Raw genomic sequence first — 24,345 nt, forward strand, 5'->3', positions numbered from 1 at the left:
GTGTTTCGAGCGGTGCATCAGAGCGTCTAAACGTTTCCGGCGAAGTCGCATAGGGTCATGGAACACGAATAAGGTTGAATTGAATGTGCAGAGCGTGGAATGATAAATGGTGGCTACCAGCAGCATGGTGTATGAGGAGATAGTCGGAATACGGGGCAGCTGACCCCAGCCGCCGCGCACGCTTTTCACGCGCGAGATGCCCCACAACTTGAACTCCGCTTCCGCCAACTCCGCCAACACGGGACCGAATCACCAGGCCTACGCTCAGCAACCTTATCATCGACCGAACGGCGATGGATTCCAGCCCGAGGTAACATCTCGTCTCTGTTCTTGTGGCTCTTAATGTTTTGGGTGCTATTGGCGATTAAGGTAGTTGACCCAGTAGTCGATCACTTAGTAGAAATGTCGATGTCGAAGATACGTTTAGACTGAAGAAAGAGGGAGGACTTCGTTAAATAGACAATTTATATTATTTAAGTTAATGATATTTACTAATAAAGATGAACTTAATAGCTATATCTGAGGTAGATACTCGAGCAGTAGGTGCCCAGTAGTCAATCGTGTCAATAAATAATAGTTTTAAAGTACTTATTTATTGCATGATATAATGAGATACGTAAGCTTATTGATATCTCATATTGATATCTCATAAACTTATTGCTATCTTATTAATTATTGAAGTGATCGAGTACTGGGTCAACTACCTTATGGACGTTTAGGTGGAGACTGAAATCGATGTTCATATGCCTATAGACAGCGACGAATATAATTAATTCTTTATTTCTCAAATTATTTGATAACTACAAAGAAATATTTATCTTTCCAGCAGTTTGCATGTCAAATAAAATATTATAATATTTTCAAAATATTCAAGTTTTCATTCTGTTTCTTGTTCTTTCTTATCAGTGGCGGATAAAGAACTTAAATAATGTTTTTAATTTTGATTAGTATGTAGTCGTATGAGTACGTAGAGAAAGAAAGAGTTGCCAGAGAGAGATGTAGGATTTTCGCACATGACATGTGCAAGTTAGCTGAATAATCATGTAAAATACACATCTTGTGTGAAATATGACATAATAGTATCGATTTATTGATCAAAAATACAGCCATTATGTAGTTGCTTCAACTATACAAGCTGACTCTAATAACTGGGACGAACTATGCACGTAGTAGGGTATGCTACTAATTGGTTCCAGAACTTCGTGCTCTATAGCATCTGATCGTTGTAGCATACTTACATTGAAATATACAGAATGTTTGACAGAAGATGTCAGAAATTTTAAAAAGTGATTCTATGTACCTGAATAAGAAAAAAATTAAGAATGTCGAAATTACGTTTGAAACTTCTTTTTTAAATTATTAGACATTGAGAAAATGCCTAAAATACACGTGAAATGTGCCTGACTTAATAAGTTCAAAATCAGACACAATTCTCATGCATTTTAAATGTATTTTTCACACTTAATAATTCAAACACAAAGCCTTCAACACAATTTCGTCATTCTTAATTTTTGTCTTATTTTACTATATGGAATCAGTCTTTAAAATTTCTGATATCTCTTATCGAAAATCCTGCGTGCATACCTATAATAAGTAATTTTGCAAACGATAGCAAAAGAAGATAACTGCAGAAGGTAATTCCACTGCTATTCACGACTGTTATTAAAATAAAAAATTAATAGATTCGCATCACCAATTGATTTTTTACCATAGTAATAAGGCCGAAGTGGAAGAATCAACAGAACGACCGATTATATTTCCCCACGTAGTTGGAGCGTATTCTTTTGTTGTAGCATTCTGATTTTAATAATAAAACCTGCTCGTCGTAGCATTCACTCATTGTAATATCGTTCGTTGTAGTACTTCAGCTGTAATTGAACTGCTCTAGTATCATTGAAGTTGCAGGAAAATTTTATACTTCTTAATAAATTTGATTTTCTAGCATACAACTTTTATGACTAATTACTAACGTTTTAAACATTTGCATATATTAAAGACAAATATCAACTCTGTTGAGTATATTTCAATAACTCGATTCTGTTGTTTTCATAGTCTAAATTAACCCTTTATAAACAACAAAATGAATGGAAAATCAGAATTTTTGAGTACAAAGAGGTACTGTCTCCGTAGACAAAAAAGATGAATTGTGCTCATGATCCTTAATTAAAGAATAGCGAATATAACCCATTAATTAGATATCTAATTATAAAGAAATCAAACTTTTTAGAGCATAGAAGATAATAATTGTAATTTAGATACATGAAAACAAGAAACTAGAAAATGTGTCTCGCCGCTGGTTTGAGAAAGCAGTGTCAGAACAGAAAGGATTAAGTCTTTGACAGACATTCTTCTTTAGACAGGTTTAGCCTCTATTGGTAGCAAACGTTAAGGAAATGCGACAAAATAATACTATTTGTGTAAAAATTTTAATATAAAATGCTGCATCACTTGAACACTACCCTACTCGTATAGAACTTTTTCATATCAGTACTCACGTGGAATACTTCAATCCCCCACACATATAAAAACAGAAAGAAGGTATCTTGAAGTTGAAATCAGTAACAGTACTTTTATAATAAAATAAACATTCATTTTATGCCAAGATACTTAAGGCAAACAATAAACACTAAAAAGCGAGGTATCTCCCATGCGAGTAGTACAGTTTCAAGAAATATTTTAATATTTTCTCAATCATATGTCCACCCATGTAGCACAGAGACATCTTAAAAACGTCTTAATATTACTAATCAGTATATGGCATTCTTATAAATGTCTTCTAAGACGCTTTAAAGACGTCCAAATTATGTCTATAAGACATACAGGATACAGACGTTCTTAAGATGTCCAACAACGTAAGTCTTTAAGACGTTCATGTAGTGTGTCTTTAAGATGTCTTATGGATGTAAATTTCACAAGTCTTTAAGACGTACGCTGTTGGATGTTTTTAAAACGTCCAAATTATGTCGTAAGACGTTCAGACATAAAATAGATGTCCTCAAGACGTCGTGTACTATCTGTGTAAATGCTGCATAACTTTGTATCCTAAAATTTGTTTACAGAAAGAACCGGTGGAGTTCGATACGTCGCATTTGCGAGGTGCACCGGCCGAGGTCGAGGCACTGGTACACAATATCAAAGATGTTGCGCAGCAGTTCCTGTATCATTGGAGAACATTCCCCATTATCCTTCCACCATCGCTTTCCACGTGCACGGAGGGCGAGGATACGCTCGCCAGGAAGAAACACCACCTAAGGGACCTCTTCGTCGCGCCTAGTTTCGATGAGCTGGATTCAGTTGCCGTGGACAGCAAGGGTGAGCCTAGGAGGTTGACGAAGAAGCAATTGGAGAGCATCAGTAAACGGGGGTAGGTCCTCACGTGTAACAGATTCCCAGCGTTTCTCTGTCTCCGTAGATAGCAGTAGGAGTACAGAGTCTTGAATCCACTCTGTGTTCTTAATCATGAAGTTGCAATACTTGTTGTTGAAGTTATATTTAGGATTAGGATTCTTGAGATTTCAAATTACTATATTTCTTACCAAGTTTAAAGTATCTACATAAAGCTCTCAGGAAAATAAACTGAGCATCGAAATGCTGTATAGAGAAAACTTGTTACTTGAAATTATTAAAGATTTAAAATAAGTTCTATAATTGCAACTCATGGATTAATGACATTCAGAATTTTCTTAAAAATGCTTTAAAACACAATATGGTAGCAACTGTATACCTTAGAATTAGTCATTAGCAATTTTTTTGCACATAATATTGAAAGGGTCGTCAATAATTACTAACAGTCTCAATATTTATTGACAAAGCTTAAACCAAACTATCACTGTGCAAATGCTAGTCTTTTTTTAGGATGTAGGAAATATACTCTTAGTAGAATAATTTGTACTATCTTTTCTATCTCTCAAAATAATTTCAGGAAATACCTTTATTCATAAAACTCTAGGGAAAAAAATGTATTGCCTTTAGTTCGTATATAATATCTGTGGGAAACAACAAATAGTGGAAGAAAACATGAAATGTATATTTATCTGATTACTTGTGTAAAACTCAAAGAACTAATAAAAAACTGAATTATATCAAAATGATAGAATAAAAAATAGGAATCATACAAACGGAACAATAAAGAACAAATTAAATCCCCAATTGGCGCCTCGTTTTCAACATACTACTCATTTATGTCTGGTATTTTCTAACAACTTTTGTAAAGCTTTCAGAAGGAGAAGTACGGAAAACCGAAGAAGCTGAATGCCACTCAATTGGAGAGCATTCGAAGATGCGGGTATGTCATACACCAGCGTCACACAATATTCAGAACAATGTTGACTGAACAATGTTCAGTATCTTGTACAGTGACTCTGAAACTGGAATCACTCATTCTCACGACCTAATGAATGACAATTTCCCTTAAAAAATAATGCCTGAATAATTTTGCAAATGCCATACAAAACTGGAAACAGCATGAATTTCATCTCCACTTTAAATTCAGTCCACTTGTTTGACAAAAATTTTAATGACTAAAACGAGGCATTGCCAAATACATACATTAGGTACAAAATGATTGTATCTCTGAAGGGATCTGGGCTCCTAGAAACAAGGCAACTGTTAATGAATAGTTTTTAACACGTTCGCGCTGATATTTATCCACAGAAATTATAGATCCATGAATGGTACACGTGAAAAGCTAACATTGTATACTTAGGATAGAGTGCATCTGTAGTGTAGAAACTGCAAATTTACTGTCAGTGTGAACGTGATAAAAAACTATTGCGACATGGTGCAAGGTGTACATAATAAGTTTTAGGATTCTTATGTTCGTAATAGTTATTATAGTATAACATGTGATGTAGAGCACTCTTTATTTTTAGTACTGCAACATGCTTATATACTAGCAACAAATTTCATTAACTTTAGTTCTAATAAGGGGATAGACAACAACAAATAACTTAATTATAGATACATATAATTATACATAAATTTCGAGAATTCCATTCAAACATTGTAATATATTTTTCAGGATATTTTTATTGAATAACACTCAAGTGTGTTCATGTTTTGTTCACGATGTAGAAAACATCCTGTATCTAGATTCCTGTCACATTTCCAGCTCAGCATTGATTATATTCACAAACGTTTCGTCTTTCAGGGAATTCGAAGTCGATTCAATAAACTTCGCTGGTCAAACTCATCGATGGAGATTGAGCGGTCTTCTTCAACGTGGTCGTGATAGAAGACGAGATGCGTTACTCCGAGATTTAGCTTTGGCAACCAGATTCCTCGTAGTTACAGCGAAAGCTAGACTAGTCTCCCACTGTTTCAGTGTTTCGCAGTCTTTGAAAGCACTGTTAACAGGTTTACTACGGCTTCTTGGTAAGAATTCGTTGATACCTTAGACTCACATATACTATTCAAATTATAAAACTTTACAAGTTATTAACTTTCAAGTGGAGATTACCATTTTAGTATCACTAGTGGTAACTTGACATCAAATTGTCTCCATATCAATAGTGGTGACTTGACGACAAATTAACTCAGTATCGCTAGTAGTGACATGACGTCAATTTGACGCTTTCTTAGATGGACATATATTGTACTTATATTAAGACGTTATTATTTGTTATTTCTTAGATAATTTTATTATATTTATAACATTTCATGTACAAAATGAATTTTTTGTTAATACAATTATAATAAAGAATTTTATTTCGATACACAACAATAATGCAACAATACATCTTAATACAAGATTAATAATTGGTAGAACAGAAATCGTAAACATTTACAATACTTATGTGAAGTCAACTTGACATTAAGTCACCATTGACTTGTACAGAGTCACTTTTACGTCAAATTGCCACTATTGATATAGGATCAATTTGACGTCAAATCACCTCTATTGTAGTGATACAGAGTCATCATCACTAATGTTAAGAGTCAATCTGACATACTTCACCACTGTAAGGTTAATATTTATTTTTAGACATAATAATTGGTGTGCCGTCGCTTCAAGCACACAATCTAGATGCCAAAATCAGGGAAGAACGTTGTCGATATTTGGTTGCTGAATTGGTGTGTAGGGTATGTACATTTTTTAATAAAGTAAAAGTTATCATATAATGCATGTACATAAAAAATAATCTAACATACTTTCTTGCCAATATAGCCAGAATATGAAGATTCGCTGGAACTTTTATGTGGCTTCGTGCGAAAACAGCTTCGACGAGCGACTATGGAGAAATTTGAAGTGGAAAGAGAATTGTCGCAACTTCTGCCTATTCCAGTTCCCTTCATATTCGGAACGCCCGCTGGAGCAGTGGTTGACCTTAGATTATTTAGCAGAGACATAATCAGAAAAGCTTTACCGATTCTAGTTTCTATTTTGGAGAGAGAGACACGAGGCTGGTTTCTTCATTTCAGAGAAAGACTGATATCAGAATTGAGAGCGAGAAAAAAGTCAGACGAGGAGATTGAGAGGGTAAAAATCGTTATTCATATTGTGCTGATAGAACTTACAAATTTACCAAGCACATTCGTATTAATTACAATAATTCATGATTTTTAGGAAGTCAACGAGGCCGTTATGCGAGAATATCTACAAAGAGTTTTTTCCAATATTTTGTCACATCCTGATATACTTGATCTCGGGAACGGTATCGCTCAACTTCTGGTCCAGCAAGCACAGTCGGTCGTGTTAATGCATCGAGCCGTAGAAACTGTACAGCGTAAACTGTTGCAAACCAAGGAATCAGTGAGGCGTCATATGGAAAATGAACACCCAGTTCTGTCACGGATAGAGCCTTGGATGCGTGACAGAATGAGAGAAGTAGAAGAGAAGTTTATAGAAGAGTGCGAGTGGAGTGCCCACGAGGAAGCACTCACGCTGTGTACTCATCAGAATCTACAACAGACGGTTTATTTCCTTAACCGTGATTTAACCTTTATGAAAGAGGTATATGAAACTATTAATCTTCTTATACGAATATTACATCATTAAACATGCAGTATATTTATTTTCTCTAGCGAGAACCAGTTTTACTGAAGGAACTGCGGAAAGTAAAGACACCCACGAGGAGCTTCCAATGGCCAACTCAAATATGGTTCCCGAAGAATTGGATCATCAGGCGTAATTTCCAAGGACAATCTGAAATTATACCTACGGTGCTTAGTAATACTCCAACATCAATTACAACACCTCGTGCTGATCCGAGCCAACCTGTCTTCTTAGTTGAAAGGGAAATTGTACACACCACTACAACAAGGTATTTAATTAAATCAAACAGTCTCAATTCCTAATAGATTAACATTCTTGTCAAATGCCCAAACAGATGGCCCATGTGGCGTTGGATTAATTACGTAGCCAGGACATGGTGTTGGACTTGGAACGCAATGTTCTTACTAGGTGTTGCAGTACCGTGGTGTAGTCCAGTTTCTATACGGGCCTTGTTACTTGTACAACCGTTTACTCCTGATTTAGAGTTGAGTCAACTAAACGGAACCTTATTTCCTAGAAAGTCAACTCAAATGCCCACCCTTTGTTCTCGGTTGATAGCTCTTTGGAGACATATTAGTAAAAGTCGGACGCATTTCGAAACAGAACCTGACACTGGTAAATTTAAAACTATAATTTCAACAAAATTTATAATTAATGTTATTTGCTTCTTAAAATTATGTGTTCATTAATTAATATCTTTATTTTCACCACAGGATTTATTGGAAAGGGAATGACAAGACATTTGAATAGATTATGGAATTATGGCATAAAAGGACTTCTAGGAACACTTGTTATATTGTTTGTTTTTCCGGTTGTGTGTGTACTCACAAGTCTAGGATCACTTCTTATTGCACTTACTGCAGTTTTATGGTTCGTTGATCATCGTAATTTTTTGTTAAGACTTTAGGGTATCCTTTAATATTTCTTAAAAGCTTTTCTTTAATTTTGTAGGATGCCTCTGATTACTCTGGGGTTACATGCGTTTATGGCGCTCATAATGGATCTGGATAGTCCAGAACCCAGTCGAAATCGATACTTAGTCATTATGGAAGCATTAGTTTGGAATATCGGTATACAAGGGTGTCTACAACCAATCGCAGCATTACTCGTAGCTTTTATTTTATGTCCCATCATTTCTTTTGTGATACTTACAGGTATGATATGATGAAATTAATATAATAGTAGTTAGTAAACGTTAGTGTAAAGTTTTAACTTCAAACTAAGCTAAAAGACATTATTGTTGTGTAGTTGCTGTGATACGTTACTGGATTAGAGTGGTTTGGGACACGGCTATGTTTCATTTAGTGATCAAAAACAGAGGTCGTATACCTGCCAGCGATAGCTTTGTAGTTAAAAGGATAGCCGGGCCAGGATTAACATCAGATTACTATTATCAAGTACGTATCAAATAATAAAATTTAAACCACCTACGCTGCTAATTGCTCTGTTTTCATTTATAGATTAAACCAGAACAAGCATTAGCTGCGTTCGAGGCAAAACTGGAATTAGACGAATTGCTAGCTTTTCAGCAAGAAACAGAACGACTAATTACTCAGCCACAAAGAGATTTTACTCAATTTGTGGAAGCCTGTTTTGGTCCATTCGCCGCTAGTCTTGCTAAAGCAAAAGATCCATACAAATCGCTCGAAAAGGAAGCCAAAGATCTGATTGCAGTGTTGCATGAAAAATTAGATAGACGTAGAAAAAATTTGCAAACTGGTCTCGGAATGGTCGTTAGAAGTAAAATAAAACTTACTACGTTTGATCTGAAGGTGATTATGAATTAGATTATGTGTTCTGTTTTTAAAACCTTGTGGCTTTGAATTTACCAACTTTTTATAATGATGTAGGTAGTCATACAACAAGGAGCTCTTATGTTGGAACGACTCTATCCTACCCATGTATTCGCAAGATTATTAGGAAATGAAGAAGACTTTTGGGAAAACAAGGGCTTAAGCATCGGTGACTGGGCAGGCTTAGCCGGCCTTATGTATGCGGACATTTTTAGTTTAAATTTTCTTCAACCTCTCGATGATGCAGATACAAAATTCAGATTAGAACCTCATCCAGGGGTTGACTTATCGCGTTATACAGATATGGTTCATAGTACCGAAATCGGTGGTACAAATGGACCAGATTTGCTGGGAGCTGTTTACGCACCACGTGGAAATATACAAGTTTATAGTCCATATCTAGAAGTTTCAGCGTTTAATCCACGAGCCAAACAAACTAGCAGTAATAGAAAGTCTGAAAAACGATGGTAAGAATCAATTTCCAGATCCATTTTACCTTATTAACACTCGATCAGTGCATATGGGTCCACTTTCTGAGGGTTAATTGAAAACTAATGAAGAAAATTCATGATACATTTAGCCATATACACGACATGAACGTTACTTGTTTTGCAGTGATACTGGAGGTCTTTTAACGTCAACAAGAATCAAAAGGCGCACAACATCAACAAATGGTGCAGTAGAAGCACGTTGGAAACCGTGGAAGCGACAAATTCGTCCTTACAACGCAGAAAAGTTGCTCATTCCACTTCCCATCCCACATCCAGCTCATATAGCTGTTACTATTCACAATCGCGATTCTGAAAATCCGATTCCACTTGACTCGGAACTTTGTCAGAACATTTTAAGGGCGATCGAAGAATCGCCTGGTGAAATGTCCACTGATTATGTTAATCGTTATAGAGGAGCTGCAGATTCTAGTTTCGACTCAGTAGCATCGCAGTCTTCGGTTTCAGTCGAGACTGGTTTGGACAAAGACAATGAAACTCAGGAAACTACCAACACTGAGAAAGAAGGTGAAACTTATCATTGGACATTGTCGAACTGGGGGGGTGGTATGACGAGAAGAAGAAATAATTCTGGATCGATAAAAGTCGATCTAGCATCTCCAGAAGACGTTACTCTGGATACAGATACCACCAGAGTGATGTTCAGTACATATGGAACAACAGTTTAAACTAAGTTCAGTCAGTTAAATCAGGTAAATACAATAATATATATATATAAATATATAAATTTATATATATATATAAATAGGTGCAAATAGAGAAAATAAGTGTAGGTTAAATATCAACATAGGTTTAGATGTAATTTTCTTTACCCACACGAATTTTTCAAATTTGCATTTATTTATTTGACTTTTATTCTTATGTGATAGATTTAGTAGAATTTCCCTTGTTAAAGGAGAATTTTTCATTCACATCTCTGGGATCCATTTTAACGAAAGAGTAAAATATACAAACATTATTTAAATAAATTTTAGACAACATCAGGTTTAAGAACAATAAATAAAAAACATCTCTCAATTTTGCGATTAAGACATGTATTAAAATACATCACAAAAATATAAAATTATATGAAGGTTCCAGGTAAAATACAAATGCATGGCTAAACATTCAAATTGAACGTTTATCAAAATTTTAATTGGTCTACATATGATTATGTACATTGATCAATACATTAATATAATTTGTATTGCAAAAAGATGTCTTTTTTATGCCTAATTAAGACATCTTACGAATCCATCCTCAAGTAAGTCCTTGATTAATTTAATTAATCAGTGGCTATTACTAAAGATATTAATTTTTATGAAAATTACGTGAAATCTCGTGATTGATATATAATAATAAGTATAGAATGCTCATCTGCAAAGTCTGGGATGTCATTACAGGTTCATAACTTTTATGCGTACAGATTATAAACAGAGTCAAATAATTAGAATTTTAGTGTATGAATGGCCAAGGGTCATTAAAAAGCCTCTTTAAATCTATGTTAAAAATTATACAACATTCGTATTGATATATTGTATATAGTTAGCTAATTGTATAAATAAACTTGTTAATGTAATAATACCTCAAATACATACATTTTCTTGTTGTTTATGCTAAAGGTCATTCAAATTATAAATATACAAATTTGCTCTCTCTTGATATTAATATACATCATGTGAGGTACAATTATAGGAATATTTGATTTTGGACCGTTCATAAAATTTTAAGCTGCCAGTATAATTATATAAGCTGACAGTCATTCTGTAAGACCACTTGTGAATAAGTTATATTATATTTTCATGTATACAAACATACCCAACACATTTTATATAATTATTCACTAAAGCTATTCAATTCATATTTGGATTTCAAAATTGTTAATTAATAACATATTTACTTTACTATAATTAAACATTCTAGCGATAAAGATTTTTTTCCAATGTTCCCCAAATACGAATTTCGTTATTTTTAATGTTATTACTAATAATGTGTATATAAGTGAATTATATTTTCAATTGAGTTACAATTAATAACATACATTACACACTATCTTCTATCTACTAAAAATACTTATGAAAATACTTCAATAATATGAAAAAAAATAGAGTATTTCAAAATTTAGATATATTCATTGATACATGTAGCAATGTACGAATTTGAAGCTGCACAATGTAAAGTGTATTAATAACAGTTACAATATGTAGTGAAAAATGTATACTTCAGTTGTAACACTAAAAAGATCTTGCTTCGATACAATCAAATGGAGAAAGCATAGAATTTTAAAATAGTTTAATAATTTTTTAATATCAAATACATTCAGAACACTGTCTGTGTTTAAAGAATACATTTTACAGAATATAATTAATCAGAAATTTAAACAGCACTTATGAAAATCTGTTACAAATGTTTATAATAGATATTTGAATGTAGATATCATAAAGGAATATGATCCACTATTAAGTGATAACAATTACACAACTACCTTTTTGATTAATCTTTGTTTGCTGTCAAACTAAACTAAATAACATTTAAGAATATAAGTGCTCCATTTTTAAAGAACAGACACATTCTGGAATATGTCTCTGAATTTATTAACATAATGCACAAGTCCATCCAATGAGAAACATCCAATGAAAAGTACTGTCATAGTTTTTAATAACTAGACAGTTAATTAAGAATTGCATGATATCCATCCAGGAGTGCTCAAGAGTAGTATGAACCTAAAGGTCTGACGGCAAACAGAATAATGCATACTGTATGAAGATAAACTTATTTAAATGAAAAGATGCATGGGTTTAACACATGATTGTAATACCGATTATGCAACAAAATGTTTTGTTTAAAACCTCAATATTTAAAAGTGTACTGTTGATAACTATTAATTCTTTGAAACACAACTGTGTAGGTGTTTTAAAATTGATCTCTTCTGCAAAATAAATTATATTATTTAATTTTTTTAGTATTATAAATATAATCTTACATAAATTTCAGGAAGTATAATCTGTATGTTTCAAAGGATTAAAGACCCATGTTTACTGAAGCAAGTGATTTTGAAGTGAAAAGATTATTTGAATGTTATTACTTTTTGCAGAACAAAATGATACATAAGCAAAAAGAAATTAGTAGTATATATTACACTAGATATATAAATTGTAGGGAAAAACATGTATCATGAATTTAAGCATTAATGGAACATATGTACGTACAAACCAAATGTGTATTATTTTCATATACTGTAAAGTCATTATATTTTTATCAGTCTAACAAATGGTTCGTATTTAGTTTGCGTCTAGGTATATTAGCAAACTACCAAACTTTATTTAAATATGCTATAGGCAAAGATATCATTGTACAAAATCATATAACTTATAAATGGAAAAGATATAATATATTTGCAATATTATTGAATCAAACGATCATAACTAGTTATAAACTTAAATAGGAATCAAAATCAGATATAGGTGAATTATAAGCTATAACTATCTCCTACTTGTGGTCATCATACTGTTTTTTCTCTATGGCTTCAATTTAGTTTTTAATGACTGCTATTAAAGTGTAAAACTATGAAACAATTGTGTATACAGATTGTATTTGTATAATGTAAAATATTACCTATATTCCTTCTTAATCTATTACAAGATCATTTTTTTTTTTTGTTACAAATAATTATTCATATTATTGCTATAGTCAAAATACCTTTATTCTCTACTGCACACTTTTAATCACTGTATGTATATTTTTCCCTCAATTTATTACATTTTCTTGTTTTTGTATATATTAACCGTAAATACGATTGAAGAGTGTTTTGCGTCTATTTTTTAATTGTACTAGAAATCAAAATGGTACAGCTAACGATGTAATGCATGTACGACCAAAAAAGATGAAGAATTAAAAAGAACATAAAAAAATGAACAGTTAATTTCATGGAATATATTTTTTATTTTCTAATTTACAGAAAAGAGAAGATTTTATCACTGCTGGTAAGAAATTATTTAAATATTAAGAAATATAATGGCAATTAAATGTGACAGTTAAACTTTTAAAAAATTTGTGTTACAATACATGCCGGTTCGATGCATAATTTACATTATTACGCATGCGCAAATCTGGATTTGAACGGAAATTGCAGATTGCATACCAATTTTTTTTGAAATAAAAAAAAATATGAATAATATTGGATCAATAAATTAAACATGGTTTTGTACAATTTTAATATGAAGGTATATACACGAAATTTCATTAACAACAAAGCACATATTTTAATACGTCTTACTGCAGAAAGAGGGGGTAAAAAGGAAGAGAATCGTCTGAATCGCTTGTGCGCGAAAAGGCAATGTTAAACGTTGCGTATCGCGGTTTACAAATCGCGAAATTCAGCAGAACAAGTTAGAACGACCATTGAGAAAAAAAAGTTGATCATACTCAACACAGGTGTCTAAATATATATGTATTAGAATCGCCGGGGAAAAAGCGATAAGGCATGATTCACGCACGTAACTTTCGCGATAAAGAAACTTTTCTCCGCGACGAGTAAACGTGCCTATGATACGAAGCATTGCGTTGAGAACCGTGTTGCGAAACGCATAATATAGTGACCAGAGGCGTAATACGGTTTGAAGTTAGCATGGTGTCCGAAGTGAAAGTGAGAGTGAACCGAGTTAAATTATTTCATTGAAACTGCGTAATTATTAACGTGTATTAACAATGAAGAAAATCAATAAATTGCTTCTAGTATAGCGTGATAAAAGAAAACGTACATTTAAATTCTAACATATATCTAAACTACAGTCATAGTTCTCCTCTATAAACTACTCGTCGAAACAGAAATACAATTTTTCTCAAAGAGACCCTCAATAGACATCTTCGAACAACCGAGAAAGCGTGCAGACAAGCACGTAGAGCCCTACAGATCACTCTCAAAAATGAACACCGAAGTACAACAGACGATCAAGTCGCAGAAACCTGTATTGTACAGTTGACATTGCCAACGAGGAATGGTGTGGTAACCACAAACGAGCAACCACCCGCGTAGCCCTCAACGTTAATGGGTGTAAGGAATCTGCAAAGGACAAAATTCGAAAGAGCATACGTCGGCTTTCGCGGAAGTCACGGTTACACGTTGTCGCGCGTACCGCGTCGAGAACGTAGCATAGAATCAGGGATCTCGATAGAGGTCGAGCGTGCAGAATCGATCGTTGCATTTTCGTTGCGTGCTTCCCGTTTTCGGCCGGCTAGAAGAGCGCGAGGATCGCGGCGGATGTTTCGCGCCCTTCCCTCGACCGAGGAGAGAAAAGGGCCACGATCGATAGGACGAGGTACCCTCGTTCGTTTTCTCGCCGAAAAACACCGGCGTTCGGCACGGGTGTGTGTTTACGTGCGAGAGCGAACCAAAACATCAATGACCTTGAAAGAGGAGCAGTCACGTGACCGCGAGGGAGCACAAGGATTGGACAGCCGAGGCGCATATAATGTGTATTGCGCCGTGCGCGCCCTGCGTCCCGCATTCCGTGTCCGATAGGCGGTAGAGTGGTTCTAACGGGGGAGAAAGGGGCAAGAGAGAAGACGGGGCTACGCGACGGCTACGACGACGACGGGTTACGGCGACGACGACGAGGACGACGAGAAAGACGGGAGAGAGTGCCGTTCGTCCGTACGTCCGTGTGTGTGCGCGCGCGCGCGTTGCTCGCTCGGCTGTGTGTTGTCCCAAGATGAAGTCCGACTCTAAACCTTTGTTGACAGCTCAGGCGGAAAAGGCGAATCATTACACGTAAGTAAGCGCCCGCCGGGCCGGTCGCGTGCTACGTGAGAGAAGTGATCATAACAAAAATCTAAGTAAATGAATAAAAATTCAAACAAAATTGGAAGCCAATCGGAAAGTGCGTGTTGTTCGAAGTGGAGTGCAAAAAGAGAATAATAATAATAAAAAAAAAAAAAAACAGATTAATAATACGTACATGTATATACGTATGCATACGTAAATAAATAATAAAAAAGAGAGAGGGAGAGAGAGAGAGAGATAGAAAGCGGGAGAGATAGAAAGAGAGGGGGAGCGAGAGAGATAGAGATAGAGAACGGAAAAAGAGGAGGGCCGCGAGCAGCGCGGCATCGACGCGCGCGTCAAAAAAACGCCACACGAAATAATAATGTGTAGCTCTGTGGATTCGCATTCCAGATACTTGAAGGAATTTCGCGTCGAACAATGTCCCCTCTTTATACAGCGCAAATGCACGCAACACCGACCCTTCACGTGCTTCAACTGGCACTTTATGAACCAGCGGAGGCGCAGACCGGTGAGAAAGAGGGACCGCACCTTCAACTATAGCGCCGACAATTATTGCACCAAGTACGACGAGACCACCGGCATATGTCCAGATGGAGACGAGTAAGTTTTATCTATCGTGTGCTTCTAAGCCAGCGATAAACTCTCGACGCGGATCTTCCCATCGGGAGAGCATACGCCGTCGTCGTGCGTGCGATATATCTCCTTTCCGTGTCAGATGCATCGATTTGTCGTATCGCGACTCGTGCACGACAGTATCAAGCTGTTCCCTCCCTCCCCCGTTTTACACCTTTATTTACTTGGAGACGTGCATCGATGGTATTGCATATTATTCCTCGCGAGATACAAGAATCGCTTGACATTTTTTTTTTCTTTTTCGTTCTACCCCGATATTACGTTCCTTTGCTCGGGAGAGCGTAAACGTAGACTCTCGTGGTTCGAACGAGATTCCAGCGACGAGAGAGATTACTCTGCGAGATCGTGTCGTTAAATCGATGCATATTTTCTTGGTGAGAGAACATTCCTAGTTCTCTTGATCTAACGTTTCTTTGTGTCGTTGACACGCGCCCCTGCGTATGATATGTAATATGTAATATGCTTCTGCGTGGTAACGCGTAACGACGTAACGTCGTCTCGTCGAGAATAACCTATGTAACGAAGAGGAGGCCAATTTCGACGTAACTTTCGAGGACGTGAGCGTGCGCGCGCGCGCACGTGCGTGCATGGCGTTGTGTGCCCACGCACACGTCGAGCGTGCTCTTGTGGCGACACGTCGTGGAAATACATTACTGCACTCGTTGATGATTTCTCGTGTATGTAACATGTATGAGAAAGTATCATGGAAGTGGTAATAACAGTTTCACCCACTGTAATACACATTTTACGTTTGCCTTTGTATTTGATACGGTACAGCGGAGATACAATGTTAATACACGTAACGTGTGCATACATATAGAAATGCGTGTAAGACGATGCGCTTCTCGTTGCTTTAGGCGACTGTAATGATCGGGAAAAGAGTAGTCATAAAATTAGTTCGGACTGTTTTTCTAAAAATAGTGCAACATTTCGTTCACAGACCCGTAAACATTCGCAGCATTTCAATCACCCCTTATAAAACACCGTTCCAGGTCTTGCATAATTCGTCGTAATCTTTTGCTTACTCATAGCCGCAGCTCAGACCTAAACCCGGTTGTGCACGATGACATACCTACATGGTTTTTTGCATTCTTCCTCACACGTGGACATCCGACGTTCCATCGCGTTTTATCATCGATCCTTTCTTTTTTCTTTCTTTTTTCTTCCGTTTATAGATTCCATTTTTAGCGAACAGTGTATCCCATTCGTATATTACTGGTCCTTTATTCGACCGTGGTTTGACTTGTTAATAAAATCTTTATCCAGTCCGTATCGGAAATTACCGAAAGTTATTTATAGATGTTTTGCATTTGATTATGCCTCGCAGAACCATCTTGCAACGAATTGGATCTACATATGTAAAAAAAGAAAGATCGAGCCGTTGCGTTGAAAAATTAGGTTATGCCCGTCGTGGAATTTTTCGAAATTCGAGTGAAATATTATCAGAGTCGCATTTTGGTGATTAAAGATGGAGGATTAAATGGAGTAGTACATCGTGTAAATCGTGTTCATCTTGTTGCGAGTGTGTACGCTTAACACGTTTGCAACATCGCCATTATTCGCGATAGAATGTAGCTACCGTCGGCTGCTAACCTGTTGTCACTTATTGTAGATAACCCCAAACGTTGTAACCAAGCAGAAATTTCTCTTATGGATTTCAGGGCAACTGTAGCGTCTATTATTAGCCATATTTTGTGTCAAGCACGATATAGATTTATTAATTGTTTAATACTTGATTGAATTGTTGAAAAAACGTGTAGCAAATCGTGTCTCGTATCAAAAATTTTCAACATGCAACAAAAAATGAAATACGAAAACGATCGTAATTGTGTCGTGAAGGTTATTGACTCGCATTTATTTGGTTACAGATATCCATACAGGATATGATAGGAGAATTTAGGTCACCTTTTTAATCTATATTATCGTTAATATCTTACTACTGGAGAAAAGTAAACCTTACGTATATTGCAAATATTTGTTTTTATTAGAATTAATGGAAATAGAGGGAATTATGTTTTACTAAATAATTTTCGAGACTTGCATGAAAGTACTGTGAGGTAATGGAAAGTAAGTTGAGAACTAAAATATATAGTTTAGGTTATATAGGTCGGGGAAAAACTTGGATTATGTGAGGATTATTTATATATGTATATTGTATATAAATACTATCTCCTGGTAAGAAATAAAATTAATTCCTTTGATGATTCCCGAAAAATCGTTAGCGACAAGTTGAGCAGAGAAACTTGTGTAATAAAAATTTGCGTAAATAGTATTTAACATACTTATGAATCAATCCGATATTAACTTTCCACAATATTACTCATCAGATTAGATGAATGAAAAAGTTTTTACCATGTAATTATTCGCTCTTTTGCATGCTGAGGACAACGTGTATATGAGTACATATGTATATCCTCTATCCTTAGATGTTTTTTGCATTGGTAGTAATTGTGACCGAGAAACTCACAGTATAATAATAGTAAAGTAAATAAAAGATCTATAATGATAATTAATTTCCTGCTTTAACATAACATCTTTAATTATAGAAAATCGTAAAAAAAATCTAAAAATATCTATGATCTTTAATCGTTTAAAAATAGTACTCTGTTGTATTAAGCGAACTTATTTTTATCGAATTATGTGTATCCTTTTTAGTGTAAACGATTTCTAAGCATAATCTTAATTAGTAATTAATTTGCGTAAGCTCGTGTTTATCATATTTTTATTATGATAAACGACGAAGCTTCGATAGTATTAAAATGCTTGAACATCGTTCTATTAAGAATTAATGATCAACTACCGGTATTTTGCTGTAAAAAATTGGTATTAATGATGTAAGTAGGAATTTTTATGAATCGTTGAGTTTGTTTATATCAGTACAATTTTGTTACAATATTTTCGTAGCTAGTAAATGTTGTTTTATTAGTAATATATTGATGAAAATGCCCGCGATTGATTTTCCCTCCAAAATATCCAGTTCCACGAGTTCTCATCAAACAAAGAAGCCTACTAATATTGATTTTCTCTTACGTGGCATGGTGGCAACAAAGAATTATATGTGGTATCCTTACTGTTGCACTGTAGACAACATCCAAATTATTTTAGGACACTTATCCCCGCCAAAAATGGAATATAGCCCTGTTAATGCAAATCGTACATAAAAATAACTTTTTATTTTCACTAGAATATTACGATGTATTTTTAGTTGTAAATATTTCGACGGTATTTCCATTAAAAGTTTTTAATTTGAATTATGAAAAATCAATATCTCATACACAATATCAATTTGCACATAATAACAAATTTATACTTTTCATAAATTCAGTTAAATAAAATATCAGAATATTAAGTATCTTTTTATTATTTAATAATTTTTTATTTAATAACTGCAATAATTAATACGATTTTAAACAATGCTATAAAATTTTAACGTTTTTAATTTTTTTATTTCACAAAATGTATAAAATCTTAATTATATTCGTGAAAAATGTTATAAAAGCTCAGATAGAAATAGTATTTTATAATATTTTTATTTTAAGTTTCTATTTACATTATGTTTAAGCTCATATAAGTTATGATAATATATGAAATATAAACTCATATAAAATTTTTCTTCATTGAATAGGTGTCCATTTCTTCATCGTACTGCTGGAGACACAGAAAGACGTTACCACCTACGTTATTACAAAACTTGCATGTGTGTCCATGATACGGATACACGTGGATTCTGTGTCAAGAATGGACCTCACTGTGCCTTTGCACATGGTAACCATGATCTTCGGCCACCTGTTTATGACATCAAAGAAATTCAAGCACTGGAAAACCCTGATTCGGATCCCAATTCATCATCGAATGGACCAAACATACTTGATAAGGAACGGAATTTAATGAATGAAGATCCAAAATGGCAAGACACAAATTATGTTCTTAGTAATTATAAGACAGAGCCCTGTAAACGTCCACCAAGACTTTGTCGTCAGGGTTATGCTTGTCCTCAATTTCACAATAGTAAAGACAAAAGACGTAGTCCACGTAAATACAAATACCGGTAAGTGATTGCTCACAATGCTCTTATACAGAAGTAGTAATAAAATCCTTTTTATTAACTAATAATAATTTTATTCATTTTAGATCAACACCATGTCCTAATGTAAAACATGGAGAAGAATGGGGTGAACCAGGCAATTGCGAACAAGGTGATACTTGTACATACTGTCATACACGTACAGAGCAACAGTTCCATCCTGAAATATATAAATCAACAAAGTGCAACGATGTACAGCAAGCTGGTTACTGTCCACGTGGCGTCTTTTGTGCTTTTGCACATGTTGATCGTGAGTGTACCCTCATAAATCGTACGTAAAACACTTATTATTATCTTAGTAAGTTCGGAAAATTTTTGTTTTTCACTCTTTTTTTTTTGCTTTGATTGCAATATCTTAATCGCTTGATGTACAACTGATTAAAATAATGTTGAAAAATGCAAAATTTTTTACTAACTTACAAAAATGCTTACATTCTTTGCTTTATTATAAGAGCATTTTGGTATTCATTTATTTTGTGAGGACACTATTTGGTAAATGTATAGGCGTTTTTGTAAATAATAAATTTAGTATTCAAAATTGCTTCTCAAAATTGATATATTGGGACGTTGGTATGGTGTGCTGATGGAGCAGTGTTGCCAACAGAAGAAATGAGCCTGGCGAGGGACATGGCGGTACCCATAGATTGTGGCACTAATCTGGCTGACATTCTCAGTAATGCGCTTCCTCCTGATAAGCGCACTCATGAAAAGGATAAGCAACTTAGTGATAGCAGTGTAAGTTTTTAAACTACTCGTAAAGAAAATCTACTGAATTGAAACTATATTATATGTTGTAAATTATTTGTATTGCAGAATGGAAGTGGAGAAGTATCAGAATCAGCAAGTACTAGCAGTGTTGGTAGCAACAGTTCACACAGTAAAGCTCCTGGTGCTCAACTTCATAATTCCAATTCCAACAATACTGTAAATACTTCCAATCAACAGAAGTTAACAAGCATACTTTACAATCCCAGTTCTCTTCTACAGGTTCTACATTTTTTCCAATTTATTCTTTAAATGAATTATTGTGTTTAATAACAGTTTGATATTAATTTTCATATCTATATTAAATAGGGTGAAATAAGAAAACAAATGGTTGCTATAGATAGTGATCCATTACTAACGAAAGCTGAAAAAGCTCAGCAGAAGCAAAGTTTATACATTGCTTATAGTTTGAACGGATCATTAGGCAGTCATTCATTAGCAACTACTGTTTCGCCACTTTCAAGTTCTTTTTATCCGAATGATACTGTGGAATCTGTAGTAGGTAAGTTGTACATATGTTATGTATGTATAAATGGAACAGAAGAGAGAATTATTTTGCTATAGCTTCTTATTGCTTTTATACCTGTTATTGATTATTTTGTTTCTATATTTTTAGGAAATGCATTAGATGAGTTACATCTAGATGATCCTTTAAATTTAGTAGAATCAATTCATAGGGATACTAATTCACCAATTAGCAATTCAATATCAGCAGGCCTAGCGAGTTCTGGATTATTGGGAAGTTCGGCTCCAGTTAATATTCCTGGAATGACTGAACGTTCTGTTCTTTCTAATTTTTCACCATCTACATCCAGTCCGCTTCAACAATTACATTCAGCTAGTTTCCTTACCGGATCCAGATTTTCCCATCAAGATTCGATGGAATCGGTAAATCGAACAATTCTTTTTAAATTAAGCTATTAAATAAGTGTTCCAATATTATTTTTTCTTTTCAAATGATTTCAGACAATGCCATTTATGAATCAAGTATCAGATCCATTTAGCAATCATATTTCGCAACTTAGCAGTTCAGCTTCTAAGCTTAGCGGATTTAATAGTAGCTTATTTGATTTTACAAATCAAGGAATGTCTCCATCTCGTACACAACCTCTCCCAGCATCTCCATTGGTCAATGCATTTTCCATTAGTCCGAGTAATACGGGATCTTTGTCTGAGGTTAGAATTATCTTTAGTTTTTGATGGAACATACTTATTAAGGAATTCAACCTTAGGAAAGTCAATCCATGTATTTATTTACTGTAGGTACAAAGGCTTAGAGAAGAATTAACATCAAGCCGTGCTCAATTAGCAACATGGGATGAACGAATTAATCAAGCAAGAGCGGCTTGTGCAGCATGGCAATTAGAAACTGAGGAAGCTACAAGCAGAGCAAGAATTGCTGAACAGCAAAGGGATGAGGTACTTCTCTATCAAAAGTTATGAAAAGAATTTTAATACAATATTATATTATAATAGTGCATATTAACTACTTGCGCTGGTAATTTAGTCTAATAAAGATTTGCATGCACATTTTAACCACTTTCATTGTAGCGCAAGTAGTTAAAATCAACTTTTTTCTTTAGATATCGTGTTGCAATATTAAATAAATATTTTTTTAACAGGCCTTACTCAAAGTGAAAGCATTAACAGCGGAAAGTGAAGCCTCTGGTGGTGGTCCGTATCTCCATACTTTGAGAAGAACAAGTGAACTCAGATCATTATCGATAGCCACGTTAAAATCAATTCAGTCACAGCTTCGATCGGATCTTGAAGAAGTGGAAAAGGTAAAGCAAAGTTGTCACGCCGGTTTGAACAGCTGGTATATCGAGCGATTCTCGAATAATTATTAGTTTATTGAAGAGGATGCGAAAGAAATTATTTTCTTCGGCAACTACTACTACTACTACTACTACTACTACTACCACTACTACTACCTACTACTACTACTACCTACTACTACCTACTACTACTACTACTACTACCACTACTACCTCGTCTTCATCACACTATTCTCTCACTATTGATATTAATCCAAATTTTTACGTTATTCTGAAACACGTTTTATCTTTTTAATATAATCGTAAATTAATTAAAAATTTGCGACTAGTTCGATTAATGGAAACAGTATAGGTAGCTCAGTCGTTGCCGTTACAGGTGCTGTACAGAGAAACGGCAACAAAGTGCATGGTATGTGAGGAACAAAATCGCACTGTTACCCTCTCACCCTGTAACCACTACGTGGTCTGCTCGACGTGCGCTCCAAATCAACGTGAGTGCCCGTACTGCCAGACTCCTGTTGTCTCCACAAGTTAGGTCCGAATATTTTGTTAAAGCTCCCATTGTTAATATCTTCGCTCTATCTCAGTAAAACAAGAACAAACTTATCTCGAAACTAAAAATGTGAGTAGCACTGAAATTTTATATATTATAACACTTTAAATGCGATGGTATACAAAATGGATGATTGAAAAATAGAAATTTGTACCACGGTACACGTACGATCGCAATAGAAGGAACAAACAAGATTTTACTTGAATAATACAATTTGACGATCGCCAAAGTGAGTATGGATGTGATACGTAGTCTCTAATTGTCATACGTCTTGCATCAACGTAACAGTCATGCTACTATAGTAACTAACTGTTTATAAAGATTCCGATATCTCACATCCTTTCTATTAAGAACGCATATTATTGATCTTGAAATGAAAAATACTTTATTTAATATATATGTATAATTCAAAATACATCTATTAGCAGGGTGCTAGCTGAATAGTTAGCATTTATAACACGTATGTGTGCCAGTTACACAACATATATTTAACATGAGACAAGGAAAAGAAGAAAATGATATAATCGTAATGATGGACAAAATTTTGGGACCTCTAAAGTATATGTTTGTTTAAAAATTGTAATACGATAATTAAACGCAACAAAGAATATGTCCCGCGTAACAATATTCATGGGATGATTTCCTCGATTGCTGAGCTGTTAAACGTATGTCACGCAAAATGATATTTCTATTGTATTTAAAATTATATTTAAATAGGATTTTTCAATTGACCCGTACTGACGGTAATAATACAAGTATTAACAAATTTTATATCTTTGGTTGATAATGGTAGTATTGATAATATTTACATTATATAAGGGATATATGATTTCTAGATTTTTATATAAAAATAATAAAATTGCTCATATTTATAACAAGAAATAAATTGGTTTCATGAAAAGTATGAAAAACTGATACATTCAACTGTTTCATCGTTAAAACAAAGATACATTTATTATTTCGAGCTTGTGATGCTCTTATCATTGTTTTTTTTTTTTTTTTTTTTCCTTAGATATATATATATACATATATATTTTTCACATTTTGTAACTTCTATAAGACATACTCAAATTATAATTCGTATAAGGAAACAATTTTTTATACTTTGGATACATCGAAGAATATCATAGTCAGTAGTTAACAAATTTTTATATATAAACTTGCTTTCTTTTTTCTTCATAGCTAATGACATTGATTATAGTATATACATAGTGGTTGTATACGTTTCGTGTTTTTCTGTACATGTAGTACACTACTTTTTAAACTTTAAGTATGCTTAATATATATATATATATATACGTATATATATACTTACTATTGAAATTAAACACTAAATTAAATAGTGTGTGATAGCAATGAAGAAATGTGTAATCTATGACGAGTACATTATCATTAAATTAATTGAACTCAATGTTTGTGTTGTAAGTTTTTACATTTTAGGCATAAGAGATACTATAAATATCTAGGATTTT

At 34.3% G+C, this 24,345-nt stretch overlaps 2 protein-coding genes across 7 annotated transcripts in view; both read left to right on the forward strand.

The window, feature by feature from the left end:
• LOC143184131 (uncharacterized) overlaps positions 1-13,266 on the forward strand; it is a 44,223-nt gene extending 30,957 nt beyond the window's left edge. The window contains exons 2-17 of one of the 2 annotated variants that reach the window (XM_076386154.1): positions 92-310; positions 3,060-3,364; positions 4,214-4,285; positions 5,150-5,373; positions 5,984-6,081; positions 6,167-6,478; positions 6,566-6,952; positions 7,024-7,262; positions 7,329-7,609; positions 7,708-7,864; positions 7,946-8,148; positions 8,243-8,391; positions 8,455-8,766; positions 8,845-9,254; positions 9,403-9,988; positions 10,166-13,266. In XM_076386154.1, the coding sequence (XP_076242269.1) occupies positions 197-310; positions 3,060-3,364; positions 4,214-4,285; positions 5,150-5,373; positions 5,984-6,081; positions 6,167-6,478; positions 6,566-6,952; positions 7,024-7,262; positions 7,329-7,609; positions 7,708-7,864; positions 7,946-8,148; positions 8,243-8,391; positions 8,455-8,766; positions 8,845-9,254; positions 9,403-9,964 (3,825 nt within the window). In that variant the 5' untranslated portion in view covers positions 92-196 and the 3' untranslated portion in view covers positions 9,965-9,988; positions 10,166-13,266. The remainder of the gene's footprint in view (positions 1-91; positions 311-3,059; positions 3,365-4,213; positions 4,286-5,149; positions 5,374-5,983; positions 6,082-6,166; positions 6,479-6,565; positions 6,953-7,023; positions 7,263-7,328; positions 7,610-7,707; positions 7,865-7,945; positions 8,149-8,242; positions 8,392-8,454; positions 8,767-8,844; positions 9,255-9,402; positions 9,989-10,165) is intronic. The other variant, XM_076386155.1, reaches the window with a different exon arrangement.
• A 1,788-nt stretch (positions 13,267-15,054) lies between these two features.
• Unk (RING finger protein unk) lies at positions 15,055-23,710 on the forward strand. Of its 5 annotated transcripts, none has more exons than XM_076386156.1 (11): positions 15,055-15,660; positions 19,319-19,741; positions 19,825-20,048; positions 20,370-20,512; positions 20,591-20,764; positions 20,852-21,044; positions 21,159-21,430; positions 21,509-21,718; positions 21,806-21,961; positions 22,165-22,326; positions 22,697-23,710. In XM_076386156.1, exons 1-11 carry the CDS (start codon positions 15,422-15,424, stop codon positions 22,853-22,855), a joined length of 2,355 nt encoding a protein of 784 aa, XP_076242271.1. In that variant the 5' UTR covers positions 15,055-15,421; the 3' UTR covers positions 22,856-23,710. The 5 variants fall into 5 exon arrangements, with proteins under 5 accessions (XP_076242271.1, XP_076242272.1, XP_076242273.1 ...); XM_076386157.1 differs by having other exon boundaries at positions 20,382-20,512; XM_076386158.1 differs by having other exon boundaries at positions 20,385-20,512.
• The last annotated feature ends 635 nt before the right edge of the window (positions 23,711-24,345 follow it).

Source organism: Calliopsis andreniformis, chromosome 9 (genome assembly GCF_051401765.1).
Source record: "Calliopsis andreniformis isolate RMS-2024a chromosome 9, iyCalAndr_principal, whole genome shotgun sequence".
NCBI classification, from domain to species: Eukaryota; Metazoa; Arthropoda; class Insecta; order Hymenoptera; family Andrenidae; genus Calliopsis; species Calliopsis andreniformis.